Source organism: Bombyx mandarina, chromosome A1 (assembly GCF_030267445.1).
Source record: "Bombyx mandarina strain Sakado chromosome A1, ASM3026744v2".
Lineage (NCBI taxonomy): Eukaryota > Metazoa > Arthropoda > Insecta > Lepidoptera > Bombycidae > Bombyx > Bombyx mandarina.
Window position 1 is genome coordinate 3,735,626 of NC_143234.1, and position 22,882 is coordinate 3,758,507.

The following is a 22,882-nucleotide window of genomic DNA, read 5'->3' on the forward strand; positions in this document are numbered from 1 at the left end:
CAATAAAAAATAAATAAATTAATTAACCTACCTATACGTAATTGAAATACAACTTTTGACAATACACACATGATATGCCCACAAAATTGGGAATGTCAAAAGTTCTTTGACACCGGATAGAGAAATGTGGTACAATAAACTGAGACTCGTAATGCATTCAGGATAAGACTATGACTTAGCACAAGTCACAATGTATTTACTTGCGTCGTAGATGTTATTAGACGGGATTTGACGAGGACTAACGAAAACTTTGGATGTACAACGCGGTATATTTAAATTATCAGAAGATTAGATTAATTACAACCTTGATAGTCGAATTGAACTTCAACGATTGGGACGGTATATGGTTATATTCTTATGACTAATCTTTAATTATGATAAAAGTGTCTTGAGGTCATCGAAATTCAACAATGAAAGGATAAAGCATGAAAAGCTACTTTAATGAACAGAATACTAATTAGAGAGAAAGGGTATATCCAATAATTCATTGTACAAATTTGGTTAGTTCATCACGTATGCCACATCCACGAGGCACGTTTTATTCCAGTCTCATTCCCAGATCGTGATGTTATCCGTTTGCCAGTCATGCACCCTAACGAAGGCGAACCAGGATTTTTTGTTCGACGCACTACAGCTACATAAATTCCACTTGTTTGTTTTGATCCGGCCCCGTTGTATTTTGGTAATACTTTATTGGTTTCCTTTTAACTTACAAGTTTTCTGTATCGGGCGCCGATTCCTATTACCTGTTTCGGCGAAGCGAAATTGGTTTTAATTTGAATGTATTTGTGATTGATGCTACAAAATGAGTAGTGAAGTGATTAAGAAAAAATAGCGTTTATTCATTTTAATTGACGTTTACTTCGGGTTTTCCATATTATTTAGAAGAAATAAGTTCAAATAGAATGTTTTTATCCAAAATAACAAGAGTGAATTTTATTTCTGGGGTACATTCTCAATTTGCTTAGACTCTTATAAAAAACAAACCGAAAGCTTTACTCTCAAAATCTTTAATGACACATCTCGAGATTGTTGGAAAGACCTTTTTTCAAGTGACTCGATTGCGGAGCGCGTTGTTATTGAAATTACTGAAACGACCACTTGTGAACAATTTGCGGTTAAGTACGGTTTTGGTTGTCGAAAATTCTATATATATACAACGTTTCTGAAGAAAAAAAAGTGTAGGAATTAATTACATATGTGTACGCTTGTTTATATGTACTTCGCTAATGTAAACTTAAATCATAATGTCGGCTACATATAACTGAAGAATAATGATGTTCCTTCGAAAGATATGCTTAAAATCTTTCGAAGGAATGCGATACTTTTGTGAACCTTAAAAACAATTCTCGAATTCAAAATGTGTACTCTCATATATTTCAAAACCCACAGAGCTTATATTTTTATCTCGATCTGATGAAATCCTAAGCTCGAGTCGAGGATTAAGATAGACAAGTCCAAAGTTTTTTTAAACGGTGTTTGTGTACAAATCATATCTCGCAGATGCCTTCGCGTGCATTAAAATATCTTTCGTTAACACAATATTTGGTTACATCGGATTTTGTGGGCTTAAGAAACTTTAGACATGTCGATTATTTTTTATTCTTTAACTATTCTTAAATTATTATTTTGTAATGGTATATGAGAGAAGATCTTTATCCAATAATGAAATAAAAGTAGAAGAACGAATCACCCTTTGGAAAATAACACGCCCTATCGCCCACATTCTGTAGTCCATCGAAACGTCCCTTATATTTCATAATCTTTATCTTTAAATCGTCCCCGCTTTTTTTGTGTATTATTATTGAGCAAATAGAAGTAAACAAAACAAAGTGTGCTCATCCGGTGTCCTTGTGGTGAGATTTCACAATTGTCCGATCACAATCTTTGGGATCGTTCAAATTCAGAATGCTATTGACTATTGTCTGTTTTCCAGTTTTTTGGCGTTGCTAAGAAGCAAACTGAGTGAGCATTTAGGATTTTTTTCTTATTATCAATAGCTTGTTTTGTTAGTGACAATTATCATCCCAACGGAATTAGATTCGGGAGGGCTATTGTATTTTACCGGACGTTTCGCAGAGTAAAAGTAAAATATAGATACTGATGACTGAAAATGTAGATAAATATAGACATAAAACTGTACTGTAATATAAATCTCGATTTGGACTAAAAATGTTGATATAACAAAAGTGCTAACTCAATTGTAATTATAGTACTGACTATCCTCACACAACAACAATAATTATTTATGCTGCGATATCTGTTATTGTACACTTCATAAACACTGTGTACACGTCGCTAGTTATAGGTGATTTTCTTATTCATAGCAGGTACTTTCGCCCACCGTGGTTATTGGTCATGCGTTCATCGGAACCCATATATCATTATAGGCTTTAATAGCCAATTAAGAACGTAATTTAGTTAGAAAAGCATAGCCTTCGAGACCCGGGGCGTTTGACAATAAATCATTTTATAAATTGTCCAAGTTTCCTGAGTCTTCGTGTATTTTTTGCCAGATCATAAAAAAAAAACATGTCCAGTTTTTATTATCGTGTTGTTTTTATTAGTCATTTTGCTTGTAACAAGTTTTCTGCGTGTGTGTTTTTAACTACCGAACATAACGTATCCACGGTAACCTCATATTTCTCTTTGTGAATGAACGCTAACGCGGAAACTAGTTTGTCTAAACAAGTCACTTAAGCAGCAACTTGTAATGTCTTCATGTAACAATACTGGTTGAAGACCCATAAAATGTTTGTTCTAAAAATATCTCTGGAACTATAGGTAACATTTGTGGATCTTTTATTACTATAGAAGAGATCATGTCTCAGTTGTTAAATGGCTACCGAAACACAAAGAGTTGCCACCGCCACACACCTTTAGACATTAGGCCGAAGTATCTATTGCATTCTAAATATTATATCAAAGATTGTCCTTTTATTTACTTCAAGTGCTTAATTACTAGGTAACAATATGCTGGATTATGGTACTAATGCGTATTACAAAATGCCCTACAAAAATTTCGCATAATAATCAATTACATTAATTGTTATTATTTTTATATATATGGACTAAACCATATGTTTCATAGTGGACTTAATCATATCTAATAAATAAAACTGGTCGGTTGAAATTTGTTACAAGCAATTTGGTGTTCAACAGTTCGAATTAAAACCGCGAGGAAACTATCAGTCTAACGAGGTTTTTAAAATCTTTGTTCCACGTGGTTTCGATTCCTCTACGGTGTTTTAAGCCAGGCGCCATAAATACAGGCCCCGTCTGCGCGGGCGCAGGTACGCCCGCCAAACGAGATCGTACCTTTTAAAAGGCACCATCTTCCAAACATTATCAACCTTAAAATTCAAGCATCAGAGTGGCAATTCGTATGTCATATTTTTCGATCAATATTCATAATTCACTTTGAGCTTTCTCTGTTTAACAATAAAGCTCCTTTTCGGAGTAATAAGTACTGACTACTTGATCGTTCTGTTATTGGAATGATGACCTTATCCACGGATTTGTTTGGGTTGTTTTCAGCTTGTATTTTGGTGTGAAGTTTTTTTCTCACCAGACCAGATTTTGGTAGTCGTTTTGGTCCTTTTTTGTGACAGGCTCTCGGGGTAGAAGCGATATACAGTGGGTGTTTCGCGGGGTCACTGACGATAATAACTGTAAATTATCGTCTTTTCGGTTTATTGAAATCCGTTCGGACTTGTTCTAATGGGTTGGGCTTATATACGTAATGGCAAGACACGACGAATCCCAAAATTTATTAAATACGTGGGTAGTATCTCGTTTCATCTACATCATCTGGATTTTAATATTTTATTTCCTCGATAACGAAGAAGAAAGTGTGTAAGGTATCTTACCATTTAAATATTCGTATCACAAAACGTCTCAAAATTACTTAGCCACAATTGTAAAATGTCTGTTTACATTCTTACCATTGAAGCTTACGAACAAAGTACTCTCAATGTACGGACACAAACATAAACTGTACCTATCGCACGACCAGATTCATTAGGAAAACCTCAAACACAACTTCGCAACGCTCAGTGAAACGAAAATTAAAACCGATACGAAGCTAGTAAACGTATCGATTAAACGCAGCGAATGTCTCGATCTGGCATCGCTAAAACGGAAAAGACTGAAAAGGACAGATCTATTATTGTTGAGAACGTCTTTATTTGATGCGCTAATGAAACAGGAGGGTCCTAATTGCGTCCGAACAAACAACATGATAATACCTATTGGGCTTAGCTAGTGTTGGTTTGCGGATTTCTTAGGTCCTGCGGAGTGCACTCGACTAAATATGTTTGATTTATTGAATCGCCACAGAATTTTCAGGGCAATTGTAATCTTCTATATCTATATATATAAAAATGAATTGCTGTTCGTTAGTCTCGCTAAAACTCGAGAACTGCTGGACCGATTTGGCTAATTTTGGTCTTGAATTATTTCTAGAAGTTCAGAGCTTAAAAGGTAGATAAATATGAAAATGCTCGGAATCATATAAAAATAGCAATTTTGTTTTTCCTTTGATGTGTCCCCCGTCGGACGAATTCCTTTTGATTTTATACAAAAGTTTAGATCTTTTATTTATCGATTGAGGCACTACGAAGTCTGCCGGGTCAGCTATTATTTAATATATATACATACTTGTACTGTTCAAACTGAGACCTCACAGCTCGTGTCTCGAGGTAGGTGGCGGCATTTAAATGTAGATGTCTATGGGCTGCGGTAACTACTTAACACCAGGTGGGCCGTAAGCACCCATGTAAGCGATAAAAAAAACTTAAAGATAAAACATTATATTATTATAAAAAATATATTTATTCTAAGTTTGCTTAGAATTCACCATTCAAGATTTTCATTAAAATTTTCGAGTTAAATGACTAGCTTAATTTTTCAAAGCTGTAATATTCGAATAGCCATAAATGTCAGAATAGAGATGCAGAGTCGAATTCGCAACCTAAATAAATTAACGTCTGCCGGATGACGTCATCGTATACTATTTATCTTGCGGACAGATATTCGTGACCGAAAGGCGAGGATCGAGAAAAAAAAGGCAACGGATTCGTCCGTTCCGAGAACCGAACTTGTTAGTATCACCATTTATAACACCACGGGTACGGAGAGCCAAATTGGAAATGAGCTACACAATATATTAAAATACGAACCGCTATCTGTGTGCGTAATTAAACGTATTAATGCGTGTCTGTTTGTGTGTATTACGTATGCACGTTTTTACTGTCGTTGTTAATTGTGACAATAATTTAATTTCCTACCCTACGTCACCTGTGACGGGTACCTTGCTATCATACAAACGCAAGATAGATTTGACAGATGCCTGGATCAAGCTTACGACATTTTCAAGAGAAGCTTGCTTAAATAGAAGTTCCGAACAACAACATTCGGACCGTCGGTCTACGGAGCAATATCAACCGCTTGTTGGAAGATATTCCCTTCGTCATTAAACCCTACATCTCCTAATTGTCATCTTGAATTGTCATGGAAAAGGCTGATGTGACAGGATGGTGGCACCGCTCTGGCTATTTTATGGGTAGTCAACAATTCATGTACGCAAATATGTAACAAAAAAATGTATCTGATCGTGTCTTAAGGTTCGCGGAAGTGTCCACAATGTGCTCTCCTCTTTACATTAGTAATTGAATTAGGATATCTCTTAATTATTTGTGGATGAGTTCGAATACAAAACATGTGGATTTTACAATGTGAACACACCCGTTGTTAAAGAAGGAACAAAATAAACAAAATAAATCAAACTGAATTTTCTCTTCAACCAATGCTTGCCAAATTTAGTAATAAAAGTCGAACCAAAGATTGCAATGAAATGTAAGAAAAAACGTACCAATTCGATCTAAAGACGACTCGAGTTCATGGAATTAAAAAAAAACACTCTTTACTTTAACCTCGTTGTGAATTAGTTCCAAAGTTGCCATTGCCTCAATTATTCATGTCATTTGTCAAAATTAAACCGCACAACCCAAGCTCTGATACGATTTTAAAAATTACACCTTGTAGCCCGAGTCTGTACGAGACAGCTGTCAAAATTGAAAGGTGTCTTGTAGTTTGACAACCTACAGATTATAATTAAAGGTGAAATTTTATTATGTAAAGGCAAAAATGTTTTCTAATAAATAAATTTGATTACTAATCGAAAAAAAAATATGGTAAAAAAGGAGTCGATAGACCTCGGTATGAATTACGTCATGATTCAAACTTTTTTAAATGAACATTCCAGATCACTTGCTTTTTTATAATTATATGCAATTATTATTACGATATAATCAAATAAAAAATATAGCCTAGAAGTCGAAACCCCAAGAATGAATATAACAAATATATTTAATTGAAAATCTGTCAATCCCGGTTTGTAATACGGTGCGACTATCTTCAATATAAAATGAGAAACACCTATTTGCTGAAATTATTTGTTCCCCATCTGTCTCAAGTGCTTAACGCGATATCTTCCCCGTAGAGCATAACAATTATGAAGCTTTTTGAGTTAATTGAAGTCGAAAGAATCTATGAAGATTAAATCGAATATTTGTAATAAGTGCTTCTGATATGTCCTTCTTCAAACAAGGTTTGCAAGGAATCCTCAGATGTATGCATGATGTATGCTGTAGTCCTGGCGTTGTAGTGTCTATCAAGGACGATGTAACCACACAATTACCGTTGAAGCAACTGTCTATTAAATAATAATCAAAAAGATTTCTTTGTGATCCAGTTGTATCAGCTGCTTTGACTTGTTTTCTTTAATTTGCCAAGGTGGCAAGTTTCACGCAACACTCGATACGAGCAATTACGAGTCCTTATTGGATTCCAATCGGATATTTATTTTCTCTTATTTTGGTTAGTTTAAATATTAACTTCTTTGAAACTCTCACAATGAAAATATTGGTATTTCTATTGATTGGACTAAACGGTACTTCAATAATTCAATCATGTTCCAAAACAATCTGCGAAAATACCACAACTAATATAACAAATTATTGCAGCTTCCAGGAAATTCGAAGCTCAAAGTGAAAGGAGGTTTTCGACCAGATTCCAATGTACAAGACTTCTGACTCATGTCTGAGCAGAACCTTTCACGTCATCATATTCTCTTATATCCTCTTAAGTTGGCTGAGCATTTTTCTGAGGTGTACACACACTTTTGTTATTATCGCGACTTTTCACACTCTTCACATCGTTTAGATACCCAAAGGGTTCAATGTCGACCAAGTACACATACAATAACTTAACCAACCGCAAAGTTTTTCGAATTGGTGAGTTGGCATTAACAGAAAATCTATACATAAGATTGCCAGTTCATTTTGGAAAAGGGGTCTCTTGCTCAAAATAGTTTGGGAGAAACACTGATTTAGATGTTTCTAATCGGTCCTTATACACATTTTTGTTCGATAAAGTACAAATAATACAATATAACACGTAGCGAAGGATACCTCGGATTTAAACAACAAATAAATCCACTTCTTAATATGTATATCGATTAGGCATTGCTTACGTAATGATCGCGTGTAGCCATGAAAAGCGCATGTGACGCCAACGTCCTGATAACGTTTTTCGTTCCGTTATCATCGTCAAACGGATTTATGTTTAGGTACATAAATAGATAATTTCGGGACATCGATCACTGCCTTACCTGGATTTAGATATCAAGATTTTTGTAGATTAATGCAGTAAATCTATATTGGGTAAAATGATATTTGTTTAATATCGACTTGTATTTGTGTCCTTTGATAAGTCCATAATTACCATATTCGAATAATGTTATTTATGACCGTCGACGACTTTGAGCGGCCATTGGAGCTATAACAACCGGGACTGGCATAAAATTCAACCTAACCAGTGGCATGGAAGTTCGTAACTACATACTAAAGACCTTCCACACGAGGGCTTAAGGCACACAGTAATGACTTGTTTGTAATTATCCCTTCGTAATACCAATTTACTTAACGTAACCGGAGTAGAGTTCGTCCTTATTACCTGGAAGCTTTGGAAGCTCATCTATAATTGGTTTTCAAAATTAAGTTTATTTTTTCAAGTAGCATTCGGCACTGGAATGAACATGCATTTTCGGTATTTCATCAGCGCTCTGATATGTTCCTCATCAAACGTTATTACAATAAATTTGTTAGCGCCTAGCATCTTTAATGTCTATGAACGACGGTGACCTTCACCATTAAGCGGAGCATTTTCTCGTACGCCTTCGTATGAAACAAAAAAACTGCTGCAGTATTGGAACCGAGCTCACACAAATGAGAAGAGTCGTTGAATACTAATCTCAATCAACAACAGGATACGTGTAAAAAAATTAAAGGTTCAATTAAAGCATCTTGTTTTAAACTTTGTTAAAATGCCTCTAGCAAGTCGCTTCAACTTGTAAGTTGTTTATAACTTAGCACTCGACTTGGAGTGGTCAAGTTAGTTATTTCGATAAAGCGACCAATTAACAAGTCTCTAGTTTAAAGTTAAAAATTGTTGAAGTGCTTTGATTACGTTAGCCAGTGGATTTATAGTTTGCGTGGTAGTTCTAGAAGTGTTTAATACGGACACTAGGTAAATGCATAAGGTCAGATATTCATGGTTTCATAATTTATAATTTATAACTGCGCCGTCACACTGTGATTGTGGTATATGTATACTTGTTTAATCTTGCTATAGGGTTTTTTTTTATTGATTAGAAAGGTGGACGAGCTCACAGCCCACCTGGTGCTAAGTGGTTACTGGAGCCCATAGACATCTGCAACGTAAATGCGCCACCCACCTTGAGATATAAGTTCTAAGGTCTCAGTATAGTTACAACGGCTGCCCCACCCTTCAAACCGAAACGCATTACTGCTTCACGGCAGAAATAGGCAGGGCGGTAGTACCCATCGGCGCGGACTCACAAGAGGTCCTACCACTAGTAACCAAATAACAGAAAAAGAAAATCGTGGTTAACTTAACACTAAAAACGACAACAGTGTGTATAATAAGCTTATTTTAAACGCTGTCTATAAATAGCAGCGGATAATTTTCAACGAACAATGTTATTTTAATAGTAAGGAAAAGTATGCGAGAATAAAAAAAAATTTATTGATACAGACAACTATCTTTTAATTAATCAAGTGTTTTCTATTTTGAGCCAAGTTATCGGCTGTGTGTCATACATAGCCAACGTAATTGTGCAGCGTACTTACCTATATTTCAGTTCCGTAGGATAATTGAAAAATGTTTGTCTAAAGACAAATATTTTTAGTCTAAAGACAAATATTTTTCCATTTTTAGGTTTATCTGATGATTATACTACTGAGTGTAGATGTTAAATTGATCAAAAATAATCGATTTCAGTGATTTCCTAACGTTAATACAAAAATCACTTAGTGGTATAAAAAGTAAGTTACAATACGATAAAAACAAAAACCATCAAAATTATAGAACATTCACGTATAAGCCAATTTTGACAATTTGATAACTGTCATATATATATATATATATTTAATTATTCCCTTTGCCTCCGAAAGCTGTCATACGTTTTGTTCATAAGTCAACCAGTCATCAGCTATTACACGATGGCGATCAATTACTTGGACTTAAAGGACTTTAATTGCTTTTATCTTGGCATCTCCGAGACGAATGACAAAGAACCTGAATTGGTGCGGCCTGTTTTTTTTTTTGTTATATATTTTTTTACTAGTTCGATTATTTTTCTTTGTTTAATTCTTGTACTGTTCTTGTTTGTAGGAAAGGTCGCGTTCATTCTTGGTTATTTCTTTAACTGAAGTTATGGTTGGCTGCGACAATAATTCAGATGCCAGTGTCGCCTGTCTTCGCTAAATTGTGACCTCGTGAAGTTTGTAACCACTAAAAAAAGGAAAGGTATATCATTAACAAGTCGTCGTTGCCTTATAGATAAGAAATCCGGGATTCAGATCCCGCATGCAGATTTTTTTAGCGATATAAACGCCAAGTTGTCGAATGAGTTCTAGGTCTTCCAATTTTTCTATTTCCTCCGTTTTGAAGGGTAGGACGTTTTTATAACAATACCATTAATACATGCGGAATAAATTTTATAATCTCAGAGTGCGCGCCCGTATTCTTGTTCATTCCGTTCGTAATGCAAGAAAAATGACAAATATTGTATATAAATTTACTATGGCTTTCTTCGATATGAGAACAGCAAATTCAATTACAAAATATTAACAACAAAATATATACATATTTATATACACGTTCCTTTTTCATAAAACGATCCACGCATGTAATATGTATTAAAAACATGCCGTTATGATAAAACGCTTACATGTTTTGACGTTATATTAAATCGCTGACATGTCACAGTCAAAAACAGGTTCGATATAGGAATTTAATCAACACATGGTGCTGACAAAAAAACACTCGGTAAAAAATAGGGTTGTCACTTGTCGTGTAATCTTTGTTTCAAGTTAATTCGATATCGCTAAAGAGTAACCCCACGTCATCAGAGTCGAACCCGGGGTGAGTCGATTAATATTAAATAAAACTTGAATGTATATTATCTATTAAATAAAAAACCAAACTTACAACCCCCTATTCCCCGAACTTACGCTCGATTAACTAAGCTATCGAGGCTTCAAACCTAAACAAGGTGAGGTAATTGATATCAGGCCCTTGTCGAAGGGTCAGCCGTGCCCGGTAATTGGTAGCCTCAAGCAAGTACCGCCGCCCTGTTGACCGCCTCGAGTAGGTAACAGAAAAACTTAGGGTCACAGTAGCGATGTAATAAGGATTCCGTCTTTTTGGCATTAAGCCATATCGCAAAATACACTAATGTAGTATAATAAAATAGATGGCTATTTTTTGAACACTTAACCATATTAAACTAAAATAGTGATTTGGCGCATCGACAGTGCGTTTCCTAACATCTTTTCTGCCACTTAACCATCCGGCTTTGGAATGAACTCCCCACCACGGTATTTCCCGAGCGCTGACATATCCTTCTTCAAACGAGGCTTGCGGAGAGTATTAAGCGGTAGGCAGCGGTTTGGTTCTGCCCCGAGCATTGCTAACGTCCGTAAGCGACAGTAACCACTTACCATCAGGTGGGCCGTATACAAGCTGCCTACAAAGGCTATTAAAAAAATTGGCGATTATAGACACTGGTGTAAGGCTGAATCCAAGTATCATGATCACTTCCCTGTATAGAATTAACAAATAAGTTAGAGATGACCATTTTGTGAATTAAATATACTGGACATTTTATTATCATAGGATTGGCTTGAATTCAATTAAACATTAATTATTGTCCGGTCACTGAAGGAATATGTTCCTGCCGGTCAGTGCTCGTGCGGTCGGTGTAGAAGTTGGCGTAGGGCTTGCGATGAAAATGTTTTTTTATTGTTTATTTGCCCTATTACGATTATCATTGAAAAATAAAACGTATCAGCTTGGATCGCGCTCTGTAGGGGTCTGTCGCGTTCTTCCGAACATTGATTTCAATTTTTAAATCAAACAAAAGCTGACTAGACGTTTTGCAAGGGTCTTACTTATTTTGTACTAGCGACCCGAGCTCGCTTCGCTTCGGAAACATTAAAACACACATGAAAACAAAAAAAAAAATTTAAAAAAATTAAAAAAAAAGTAGCCTATGTTCATCAGGGACAATGTCGGCTTCTAATGGAAAAAGAATTTTTCAAATCGGTCCAGTAGTTTCGGAGCCTATTCGAAACAAACAAACAAACAAATCTTTCCTCTTTATAATATTAGTATAGATGGTACTATAGAACTTATGGTGAAATCGATATTGTCTCGTATTGCACTAAGTATAATATTTTTTTTTTGTCAATATAAGAACGTGGTAGCCCTATCTTTTGTGTGCATCGCTTGGTCGAACACCGCTATTACGTAAGAATCACCCCGTTGAACACATTCTATCACACTCATACCTAATTATCGCATTAAAATCTAATTTGGGGAATACCATGTCATTGATAAAAATAATCCAAACTGAATGAAATTATTTTATCAGAATAAATACTTATTTTACATTTTATTCCAGAGCAATACTACCTTTGCTAATGAGAATAATATTGATATTAATTACCTAATATTTTTTTTTTCATTCCTGGCTTACGCTCCTTTTGGCGCTAAGCGGTTACCGAAACCAATAGACACCGCAATGTGGGACTTACCCCACCACGACATAGGATTGAAGATTCAAAAGCATTGTTACAACGGCTACCCTAACTATTAAATGAAACTCATGACTAATATTTTATTTCATAAATACGCAGTACGGTATCCTTGTAAATCACAACAAAACCTAAAACCATTTATTGGACCGAAAAAAAAACAAAACTAACTACTATTTTTAATTTTTTATTGCTTAGATGGGAGAACGAGCTCACAGCCCACCTAGTGTTAAGAGGTTACTGGAGCCCATAGACATTTACAATGTAAATGCGCCACCCACCTTGAGATATAAGTTCTAAGGTCTCAGTATAGTTACAACGGCTACCCCACCCTTCAAACCGAAACACATTACTGCTTTACGGCAGAAATAGGCGGGGTAGTGGTACCTACCCGTGCAGACTCACAAGAGGTCCTACCACCAGTAAAACTACTAAAACTACCAATAAAAAACCCCACTACTAACAGCTATTCTCAAGCCTAGCTCTGACTACACTAACTGCATAAGAACATCACTAGAATAAACTTAGTTCCAAACACAATTATTCGCAAATACCCCCGCCATAGTTACAAGTGGACGTTAATCATTAGTCAACCAATGTCCTGAATTAAACTTAAGGGCTCAATGTTCGCTTTTGCTACGGACCCCGCACTGGTTCTATCCGGTTCTGTTCTGAATGAGATAGTAGGAAAGGTCTTAATGAGACAGTAGGAAAGTTTACTAGCCAGGATTCCCGCTTCTTCTGATAAATACCCGCACAAACTATTAGTCACAATTAAGATCGCTGACTCACGGTCGCAGGTAAGTGCCTGTAATTAAATTAGCCACACAAGTTTGACCTATCAATGCAATTAATTATATAGTTAAGTCTTTAAAAGCTAAATTCACATGGCAAATTGGACTTTATGATAATATAAATAAATGTTTAAATTCATTTCTAGATGGTTGTCTTGGATGGATGGATGAAAGTAAACTCTACTATACCTTACTACAATATTTTACAATCACGTACCTCATTGAACTTACTATAATGGAATACAACAAAATAAAATGTAATAGTCTGTTTACAAAAATTTATATAATTTTTTTACTTAGATGGTTGATCTCACGGCACACCTGGTATTAAGTGGTTACCTAAGCCCGTAGATATCAACAACGTAAATGTTGACACTTTATTTGAATCATAAATTCTAAGTCTCAATTTTATAGTACAATTCCGACCCTTAAAACCGAAACGCGTTACTATTCCATCGCACATACAGGCTTGATGATGGTACCTATTTATCTACACGTGCGGTCTCACACAATGCCCTAGTAATTACACAAACTATATAAATAATTACCAGTTAATGTATTATTACATTATTAGGCATGAGGCAGAGATACGAATGTTGAGATGGATGTGTGGAGTGACAAGAATGGACAAGATAAGGAATGAGTACATCAGAGGAAGTATGAAAGTAGCCCCAGTGAATCATAAATTAAAGAGCGGACGGTTAGCGTGGTATGGTCATGTGATGCGTAGAGAGGAGATGCATGTGACTAGGAGATGTATGGAAATGGTAGTGCAGTGTAAAGGGGGAAGAGGTCGACCAAAGAAGATGTGGATGGAGTGTGTGAATGACGATATGGGAGAAAGAGGAGTGAGTGTTGAGACGATGGCTGATAGAGGAGAATGGAATAGAAAAAATCGCTGTACCGACCCCACCTGGTGGGATAAGGTAGAGAAAAAGAAGTAGAAGGCCTAAATATAAAATACGTCAAGTAAAAAACAGTTATATTGTTAAGTGCGTTGTACCCTTGATTTGGGGTAAACACGTCCGAGTGGGGTAAACTGATTCGAACTCATCCAATTATGGCCCTTCCGCTGATTGAGTCTCGACTCGGGGGGTATTGTCGTGTCATTCGATATAAATGCCGAAAATAATTTGAGAATGTCGATTTTTTTTTTAATAGGCTCAAACTAAAAATCACTCAAAAACATTATGAATATAAATAAAAGGTATCGAGGTCGTTTTAAAAAAATGTTTAAAGGATTTAATTTAAAAAAAACTTCTTCAGTTATTCACAATTCAGTATCAGGCTGTAGAAGCATCCTATTAGCAATTTAAATGGATGTAAGTACGTCACTTTGAATTAGATTGCTTGCTCGTTAAACATTTACGGAAATTACCGTGAAAAGAATTAATTAATAAAATAATTTTGCTATTGGGAAGGCGTTTTGTGTGAAAAACAAATACCACCATATTGCATATTTCTGCCGCGAAACAGTTATGCGTTTCGATTTGTAGATAGGTGACCTCGGCCCTTCTCTTCTCCCCTTCTTCCTCTCAGGAGGCGCCGGAGTCCGACATAACCCGGTCCGTTACCCCCCTCGACCGGGTATCCGTAAATGGATTCCCCAGCGTTAAAAAAAAAAAAAAAGGACCGCTATTTTACAATACCATAGGAATTAGAAAAATTAAATGCGAACATAATTTACTAGTGGTCAATTGAAAGGCCAAGGACAGTGCAATAATAATCGCGAGTGCAATGAACTCGTTAAGACGATTACAAATCGCATAACTTGAAAAGAATAAAAAAAAAAAGTATTACAAAATGTCGATTACATCCAAGATACTAGACCAGAATTGCAGCTAAGGTGTCGAATTGTGACACGATCCATTGCCTCGGTAATAGTTAAGATAGAGGATATTGTTGTATTCGGATTAATCTAAGCGGAAGCGTGTAGGAGATATCAAATAAGAGGCTCAGGGAAAAGTGATGTGAGTTAACTTTGTTAGGTTGGTCATTGGGATATGATTTCATTTAACTGAATGTTGGCGTTCCGTTCGTACAACATTAAATCTTTATAGATCGTTATAGTCTAAAACATACTTTATTAAAATGAGAGTTATTTATTTATTTGTTATCTGAAAATAACGGAAAAAATATAGAATTTAAAATTTTCAGTCAGTAATAAATCGATTATATTATTATCGGTTTAGATGAGAGATCGCGGCGCGTTGGTGTTTATTGTGTAATAACAATGTTCCTTTGTTACAGGAGAAATCCGGAGAGCCATACCCCGGCAAACTATCTGTGAAGTCGGATCTTAGTCCAGTTTTTGGTGAGTACGAATTAATCGTTAATCTAATTAAATTGTTTATACGTTATAAAATTTTCTTCGAAATCTAAAAAGTAATTTTCAGCGTTGTTGGACGTGCCATAGAATCGAATTTCGGATACAACGTCAAGAGTGGGGACATGTCTCGGCTTATTGTTGATTATTTGTTTTTAAAAAGTGCCTAATGCCGAGCCGAGACATCACTGAAGTATCATCGGCCATTCAATTTTTAAAACGTAATAAGTACCTACTCGTCCTGCGTCAATGTTTATATATGATCGAAACTTGCTGTGTTAGCAACTTGATATACTTCGTGAAGTCACTAGTTAGGCGTAATGTGAGCTCGTTTGGATAGGTTTTATTTATTTATTGCTTAAATGGCTAGACGAGCTCACAGCCCACCTGGTGTTAAGTGGTTACTGGAGCCCGTAAACATCTACAACTACGTAAATGCGCCACCCACCTTGAGATATAAGTTCTAAGTTCTCAGTATAGTTACAACGGCTGCCCCACGCTTCAAACCGAAATGCATTACTGCTTCACGGCAGAAATAGGCGGGGTGGTGGTACCTACCCTCACAAGAGGTCCTTCCACCAGTATATTCGAAGGATCTCGACTATATTTAAGCCGGGATCCAATCATGCATTTTGTGTGCTTAGTGAGAGTTTTTTAACGTTCTCGATAGCGTAAAAGTTAACTCCATGTATGCAGTTTGGAATAGCGCCCCTAGCGGCAAACGTAGACAAACGTTCCAACTCCATACAAATTTGAGTTAACCTTTACGCTATCGAGAACCTTAAAGAACTCGCACGAAGCACACTGGCTTGAAGGATACGGTAGCATAGCTATTACAATAAAATTGAGATTACGTTTCATGAGGTTGTGTTTGCAGTGCCTATAGGTAAACTACTTCAAGACCGATTACTTCATCTCCATACAAAAAAAAACACATATTTTTCATGTTTTTTCACTTTACATCAAACTTTTAATTCAAAAATGTTTATAATAATAGCTGTTATAAAATGTACCGGAGCGAGCTTACAAGTCAACTCTCGTTCATAAACCAGCCGGAACAACAAAAAGTTTACGTGCTTCGAAAGGTGAATGCCCTAAAAACGTAAAATACCCGGAGTAAAGCGAAACATCCTTTCTTAAAACATGAAATCGATCTTATAAGTTGGCGGTTACCAACAAGGTAGGTATCGTTAAAACAATAATGACAGCTAATAGCTATGTGTATCGATTGTAAACGATGGTCCGATCGTAAATCAGTTAAATAGTGTTGTGAAATCAAACTTCGAATTAATACAAAGGAGTTTTACCATACCAATATATCGTATAACCAATATCACTACATAGTATAAAACAAAGTCGCTTTTGCTGTCCCTATATCCCTAATCCCTATGTATGCTTAAATCTTTAAAACTACGGAACGGATTTTGGTGCGGTTTTTTTTAATAGATAGAATGATTGAAGACGAAGGTTTATATGTATAATAACATCCATTAAATAGTGGAGAAATCAATAATAAATTACAGTTTCCGAAGCGAAGCGACGGCCGGTCGCTAGTATAGTATAAAACAATTTCATTAAGGTACATTAAACTCAATATCTTATCGGCATTTTTGTTTTCATTGAAAACCGTTCAACCTCATGCCAAAAAAGTACTAAGTCCCTTTAGCAGGGACCTTCATCTTATGTACTAACTCAGATGAAATATCTCCTTGAAGATCGCTTAACATACCACATCTTCTGTTGTGCTGTTGATAAATCATGCTGCATCGTGAGGTTTAGTTAGAAAGGTTAGCCATTATCGCCGGCTGAGTCATTGAGGTCTTGTCCCAGGATTTCATAATTTTTTGTTTTTCCCTACCTAATTGTTGGTAGCCTAAGGGCTATTTCAACCACACGCGGCTCGGTACGTGAGCTCAACCTAAGAGAGTTTGCTAACACTGATCCTAGCAAGAGCATCGCTTTTAACCCGATTGTGCCAATAAAAATATCTTCAATAGTATTTTTAGCCATCATCAACACATAGATCGAAGGTGGGAATTATCACGGTCCCTAAATGCAGGGGTCCCGCTTCGTAACCATTAACGGAGAATTATGTATGTTTTATCGCCAGCTTATAATCATCTGTCACTATCGTTACATTATTTTCGTATAATTTCATCTCGCTTCAACATTAAATAGTGTTGGGGCATAACATTGTTGTCGATGAAAAAAAGTTTTTTGAAGTGAAAACTTCTTTAGAATCGTTGTGATTTCAAACCGGATGCAACGGAAAAAACGACAGGTAAGAGACACAAATACAAAAATGTGTAGGTTTTTTTTTTTTTTTTTTTCCTACCTAAGCTGATAGCCTTGAGAGGCTATGTCAGCGTAACCCTAACTTTAGTAGGTGAGCTCACGGGGCTCAACCTGACGATGTTGCTAACACGAACCCTAGCAAGAGCCGTGCTTCGCAGAATCTACCACCGGATCGGAAACGCGACCCACTGAGAAGATCCGGCGAGAAACTCAGTGGGCTGTGTCTGAGAGTTAATTTACTCGTCGAGCCCTTCGTCGCAAGCGACGGGTTCGACGAGAACGGTGACCGGTGCTTGAAGTACCTAAAAGCACCGTTAGTGGATCGGGAGGATCCGAGATGACGTGTTTTGGGCGACGTCGACTGCTTTCCATTCTGTCCGCAGGATCGGGAATGTAGTTACCGGCGGCCACGATGAGAGGGTTCTCGTGTCGTGCCGCTTTATCGAAGTGGCGCATGGACGCCGACTGCAGATACTTACTGATGGACTCTAAGTCCAGGTCGTCATGGAGGTCGACGTTCCTGACGAACCACGGGGCTCCGACGGCTATCCTGCAAAAACGGGATTGAATGATTTGAAATGATTTTAAGTGTATGCGGGCCGCGTGAGCGAACACTACACTTGCATAGGTCATGACGGGGCGTATGCAAGTTTTGTAGAGTGTCACCTTATTTCTAAGGGACATTTTACTTCGCCTACATATCATCGGGTAGAATGTGTAGGATGAAGCCAGCAAAGAATGAGACAGAAATATACATACTATTTAATACAGCGCCATCTGTGAGATTTTTAATACTAACGTGTGTATGAAAGCTCTTGTAGTGAATTTTAATTTAGGATTATACGTGAAATTAAAATATCAATTCACAGAGGGCGCTACCTTACAATTATTTACTAATGACAAAATTTTACATATACTTAAGACGTTTAGGATAATTGTATTTTAATTTTGGAAGGTTTCACTTCTACCACGTGTGAATTGCACACATTTTGTTTTTTTTTTATATAAAGAACCATTTAATTTGTATTTATAAATTTTATAATAATATTGTATACTTTATTAAAAAAAAAACATTACAATTTTGCTGTTCGCACCCATTGTCACTTAGTGTACTCAAATGACAAGGTAAATATTGATATGAGATTCAATTCTCAAGTACAGAGTTATTGTCTTACGGCCGTTTTCAATAACGTATCTGAGTTTTCGGACAGATAGCTATCTCCGAATATCAGCAAGAGCGTATCTATCCTTAGTTTGCGTTTCACAATTACGGATAAGTGCTATCTCTCTTTAACCAACAGTAGATAGCTTCTTCCCTCCGATTTATCCGAGCCTCTTGATACGTTTCGTTCTACTACAAATACGAAACAACATCAGGATCAAGACTTATTTTATTTTATTCTAAATTATAGCTATAATTTAACCAGCATATTGTAGACTATCATAAACACATTTGTTTATAACAAAAAGTAATAAAAACATATTATTATGTAGATTTTTTTAAATTGGACGTATTGCTATTTTTATCCTAGTCGAAATTATGAAACGAAACGTTTTGACAGTCCGTTTGCCAATAAGCAGTGATCAGTTTCTTTTGTTTGTTTTTCTATTGTTTACCTACTATATTAGATGATGACTTACCTCCAAAACGCTTTAAAACTTTCGTTTATAATTCTAAGTGTGTTTATAATTAAAGAGCTACAGTGAAATAAAATGAATTCTGTAAGTATCTATGAACTACATTGATAATAATAATTTTACTTTGAAAACTTTGAGTTCAAGTTTAGATAATATATCTTTTTCAGTCAAGAAAGGCAGCACCAATGACAAAAGATGAGACGATGATTCTAGCAGAACTTGTGGCGGCGAAAAAACATTTCAATAATAAGGCAACAAATGCCACAAACAATAAATTGAAGGAGCAGGCTTGGCAAACCCTTGTAAATGATTTTAATTCGTCGATTCGTCGTTTCCCACGCACTCCATCGCAGCTTCGACTAAAATGGGAAAACTTAAAGAACGCTACGGCAACATAAGAAACAACCTTAGTAAGGTTAGTATAATTAGTTGATTGTTTGTCTCTAATAACACATTGATAAACATGATTTTTTCTTCAGGTTGCCGTAGTATTTGAAATAATTATGCTCTTTGTTACAGGCTGGAGGTGGTAAGGATTGCAGATGAAATTTTGGATAAAGCATGCACATTGTTGTAGGTCACATATAATATTTTTAACACTTTTACAGCCAAGCGGAAACAAGATGGAAGAAAAGAAATGCAAGGCTAGCATAGGGACAATGCATTAGCAGAATATCTAATAGCAAAAAAGAGACTTGACTTGGAAAATAAAGAAAAGGGTAGCAAAAGTTAAGTTAGATTTAGATAATTTAAAAAATTAAAAATTACTTAAAAGGAATATTAAATTTCATAAATTAAGTAGGCAATAATAATTTTATGTTAGATAGTTTTTTAAGTATATGTACAAATTCTAAATTAAATATCTTGCATGTACTAACTACCATGTAATTATCATTTTGGAAAATAAAAAATAGTCAAATTATCTTTGGAGTTTATTTTATAAATTATCTTTGGAAGCAATTATTTATAAGTACATAGTTGTATTTCAGATGTAAGTTTTGAAAAATTGTTATGAACAATTATATTATTTTCCTGTAATGTATCTGCGACTGAAATTTCTGATTCTAATTCTTCTAAATTCATACTTCTGACGATATTATGCAGCATGGCAGCTATAATAACAGCTTGCATATTTTCTAGTTTTAATCTACTTTTCAATGATATACAGGGAGTCTTCTTTTACAAACACCAATGCATCTGAAAATTATACATTATTCGCTTAAATTATTTTACAATACAGTATAACAAGCTCTTAACTAAAAAAAAGATTACCTCTCTATAGTATTTCTTGTTTTAATATGTGATTCATTTTAAATCGTTCCGATTGAGTATGTGGGTTAATTAATCACCTTAAAAGATAGGGTTGTGGGGATAGCCTCTATCGGCAAGCAAATAGCAATTTCCAAGTCCACCTTGTTATCAATGTTCTCTTGATATGTAGATAATTTATTATAATAGTGTCATATTAAATTCATATAAACACCTAAATATATAATATAAATAAATAGAAATATAATAATAATATATAATAATAATATAAATAAGGTAATATAAATAAGAAATACCTTTTCAATCGGAATGGTTATTTATAGTTGTATCATGAGTAGACCCAGGCCATCAAGCAACAACATTTTGAAACATCAATGATGCATTGCACACAAATTACACATTCAAAATACTCTTTTTCTATTTCTAAATTCCTCTCCTATATTTGAATCTGTAACACAAATATAAAATGTAGAGGTATTAGTGTGTAATAAGAATGAAGGTAAATAGCCTACCAGGTTATTGTATTAGTATATGAATGTCATTTAGGGCACCATGGGAATCCAGCAGTATTATAGAATTCCTGTTGAGTGTGATTTTGTAACACAACAAAAATTAGGTATAATTTTGCTATTGCTATAAACAAATATAAGTTGTAATAACGAGTACTTTTATGGTTAAAATTTATCTTACCTTTTTGACGTTACACTCAAATATGGTCTCATTAAATTAATCAATTCATTCACAACACCTTTGCTCAGAAATCTATAGTCAAATTCGTAATTATTGATCTTCGCCATGTAATTCAGACGATCTTTATTTTCCTAACCATATGATATCGGCCTCACTATCACTATCTGTATCACAATCCATTATCATTTGAAATAATTCCATATCACTATCATCACTGCTACAATATGCCAATATGAAGAGAAACAATTATTAAATTATAGCGATTTACTTTCGAAAGATAAACATGTAACCGGCCGATTTTGACAGATAAGCGAATGCCCATACTAGAGATAGCGCTGCCTACCGGAGAGTTACTTAAAACTCATATTGAAACGGAAGTAAGCACGATTTGTATGAGCGTTCTATCTTTAGCAGGTTATCCGTCCTCCCGACGATGGATAGATAAATCCGATAGGAACTGCTGCCCGTCGATAGGTTATTGGAACGTAAGTAAGGACAAAAATATAGATTTGTCTATCTTTAGTAACCGAAACTAGGGATAGATAGGTTATTGAAAACGGCCGTTATACACAATCAACGGGGATTTGTGTAAGACAAATCACAGTTTCAATTTGTCATAGTCATCGATCATTTTGTAAGACCATGGATTACAGACGTATCCGTACAAATATTCGAGAGGTTAACCAATGATAAATTTATACCTGTGATTTGTCTCTTTACTTCCTAAAGGTGTTTTTGCTTCATAAAACTCTGTTCGACTATGAGTGATACTACAAATTACACTCTCCTCCTCCTCCTCACGTCGTTTCCTCACTGCTGAGGGTCGTGACCATTATATGTCGACAGGATTTTGCTCCTTGTAATGTCCCATCAGCGCCTCCGATCATTGGCCGCATGAAGGGCGTCGTGGAATGGGATCTCTAGTGTGGTGCGGATTTGGTCGAACCACCTTGTCGGACTGCGCCCGTGCGGTCTCAAACTACACTAAAATCCCCTTAATTGCATCAATAGTTCCTTAGATTAAATTCTTGGAATTATTACTGTCCTGGTTTGCCGAATCCAAAATTCGTCATTCTCAAATAGGGCTGACATCAGACTGGCGATCAGTCGTATAAGGAAAACTAAATTGTGCCAGACAGTTGTCGTGGCCTAAAGGATAGGATGCCCAGTGTACTCGTATTAAGCGATGTGACAATTTTTCTAATGAAATGCGTAATTAACGCGCGGACACCTACAAGGAGGTTCGGTCCCATGCCCAAAAAAAAAAAGATGGCACCGTCTTGCACATTGCTGTCGCAATGCATCTCATGCACGCTTCCGGTGGTACAGACGTTATATATTACAATTCAGACTTCAACTAGTGTCTCGAGGTGCAAGGTGTGTAATGACATTCAGGATGTCCCAATCGCATTATAAATAAATGCAGTGGTGATCCCACATGGTGGCAGAGATGCGTGGTGCAATAGACGTAGAAAGAGAAATTATGTTAGTTAAAGAATTATCACAAATAAAATTAATTATTAAAGATTATAATGACCGTGAGCATTTTTTCATCGTGATATCGTCTATTTATTGATTGTTTTCATTTTTATCTACGTATATATGTCATTGAACACGTTGTTATAATAATGTCACGTGTTAGACGATCCAGTCGCGAGGGCTTGAAACCGCTACATGGTTACGCATAT

At 35.8% G+C, this 22,882-nt stretch overlaps 1 protein-coding gene and 2 long non-coding RNA genes across 9 annotated transcripts in view; 2 read left to right on the top strand and 1 right to left on the bottom strand.

Moving 5' to 3' along the window:
• The window catches only part of pan (transcription factor pangolin), a 213,682-nt gene that overhangs the window by 69,580 nt on the left and 121,220 nt on the right, over nt 1-22,882 (top strand). For all 6 annotated transcript variants that reach the window (XM_089739613.1, XM_089739614.1, XM_089739615.1 and 3 more), the window contains exon 3: nt 15,227-15,290. In XM_089739613.1, coding sequence (XP_089595739.1) covers nt 15,227-15,290 — 64 coding nt within the window. The remainder of the gene's footprint in view (nt 1-15,226; nt 15,291-22,882) is intronic.
• Nucleotides 16,776-20,157, top strand: LOC149499471 (uncharacterized). Of its 2 annotated transcripts, XR_016325654.1 has the most exons (4): nt 16,786-17,612; nt 18,319-19,319; nt 19,403-19,650; nt 19,755-20,157. It is a non-coding gene; the product is annotated as an uncharacterized LOC149499471 (long non-coding RNA). The 2 variants fall into 2 exon arrangements; XR_016325653.1 differs by having other exon boundaries at nt 16,776-17,612; nt 19,403-20,157.
• On the bottom strand, nt 20,155-21,751 carry LOC149499472 (uncharacterized). The gene is made up of 3 exons (XR_016325655.1): nt 21,195-21,751; nt 20,801-20,952; nt 20,155-20,432 (listed from the first exon to the last, which is right to left on the bottom strand). It is a non-coding gene; the product is annotated as an uncharacterized LOC149499472 (long non-coding RNA).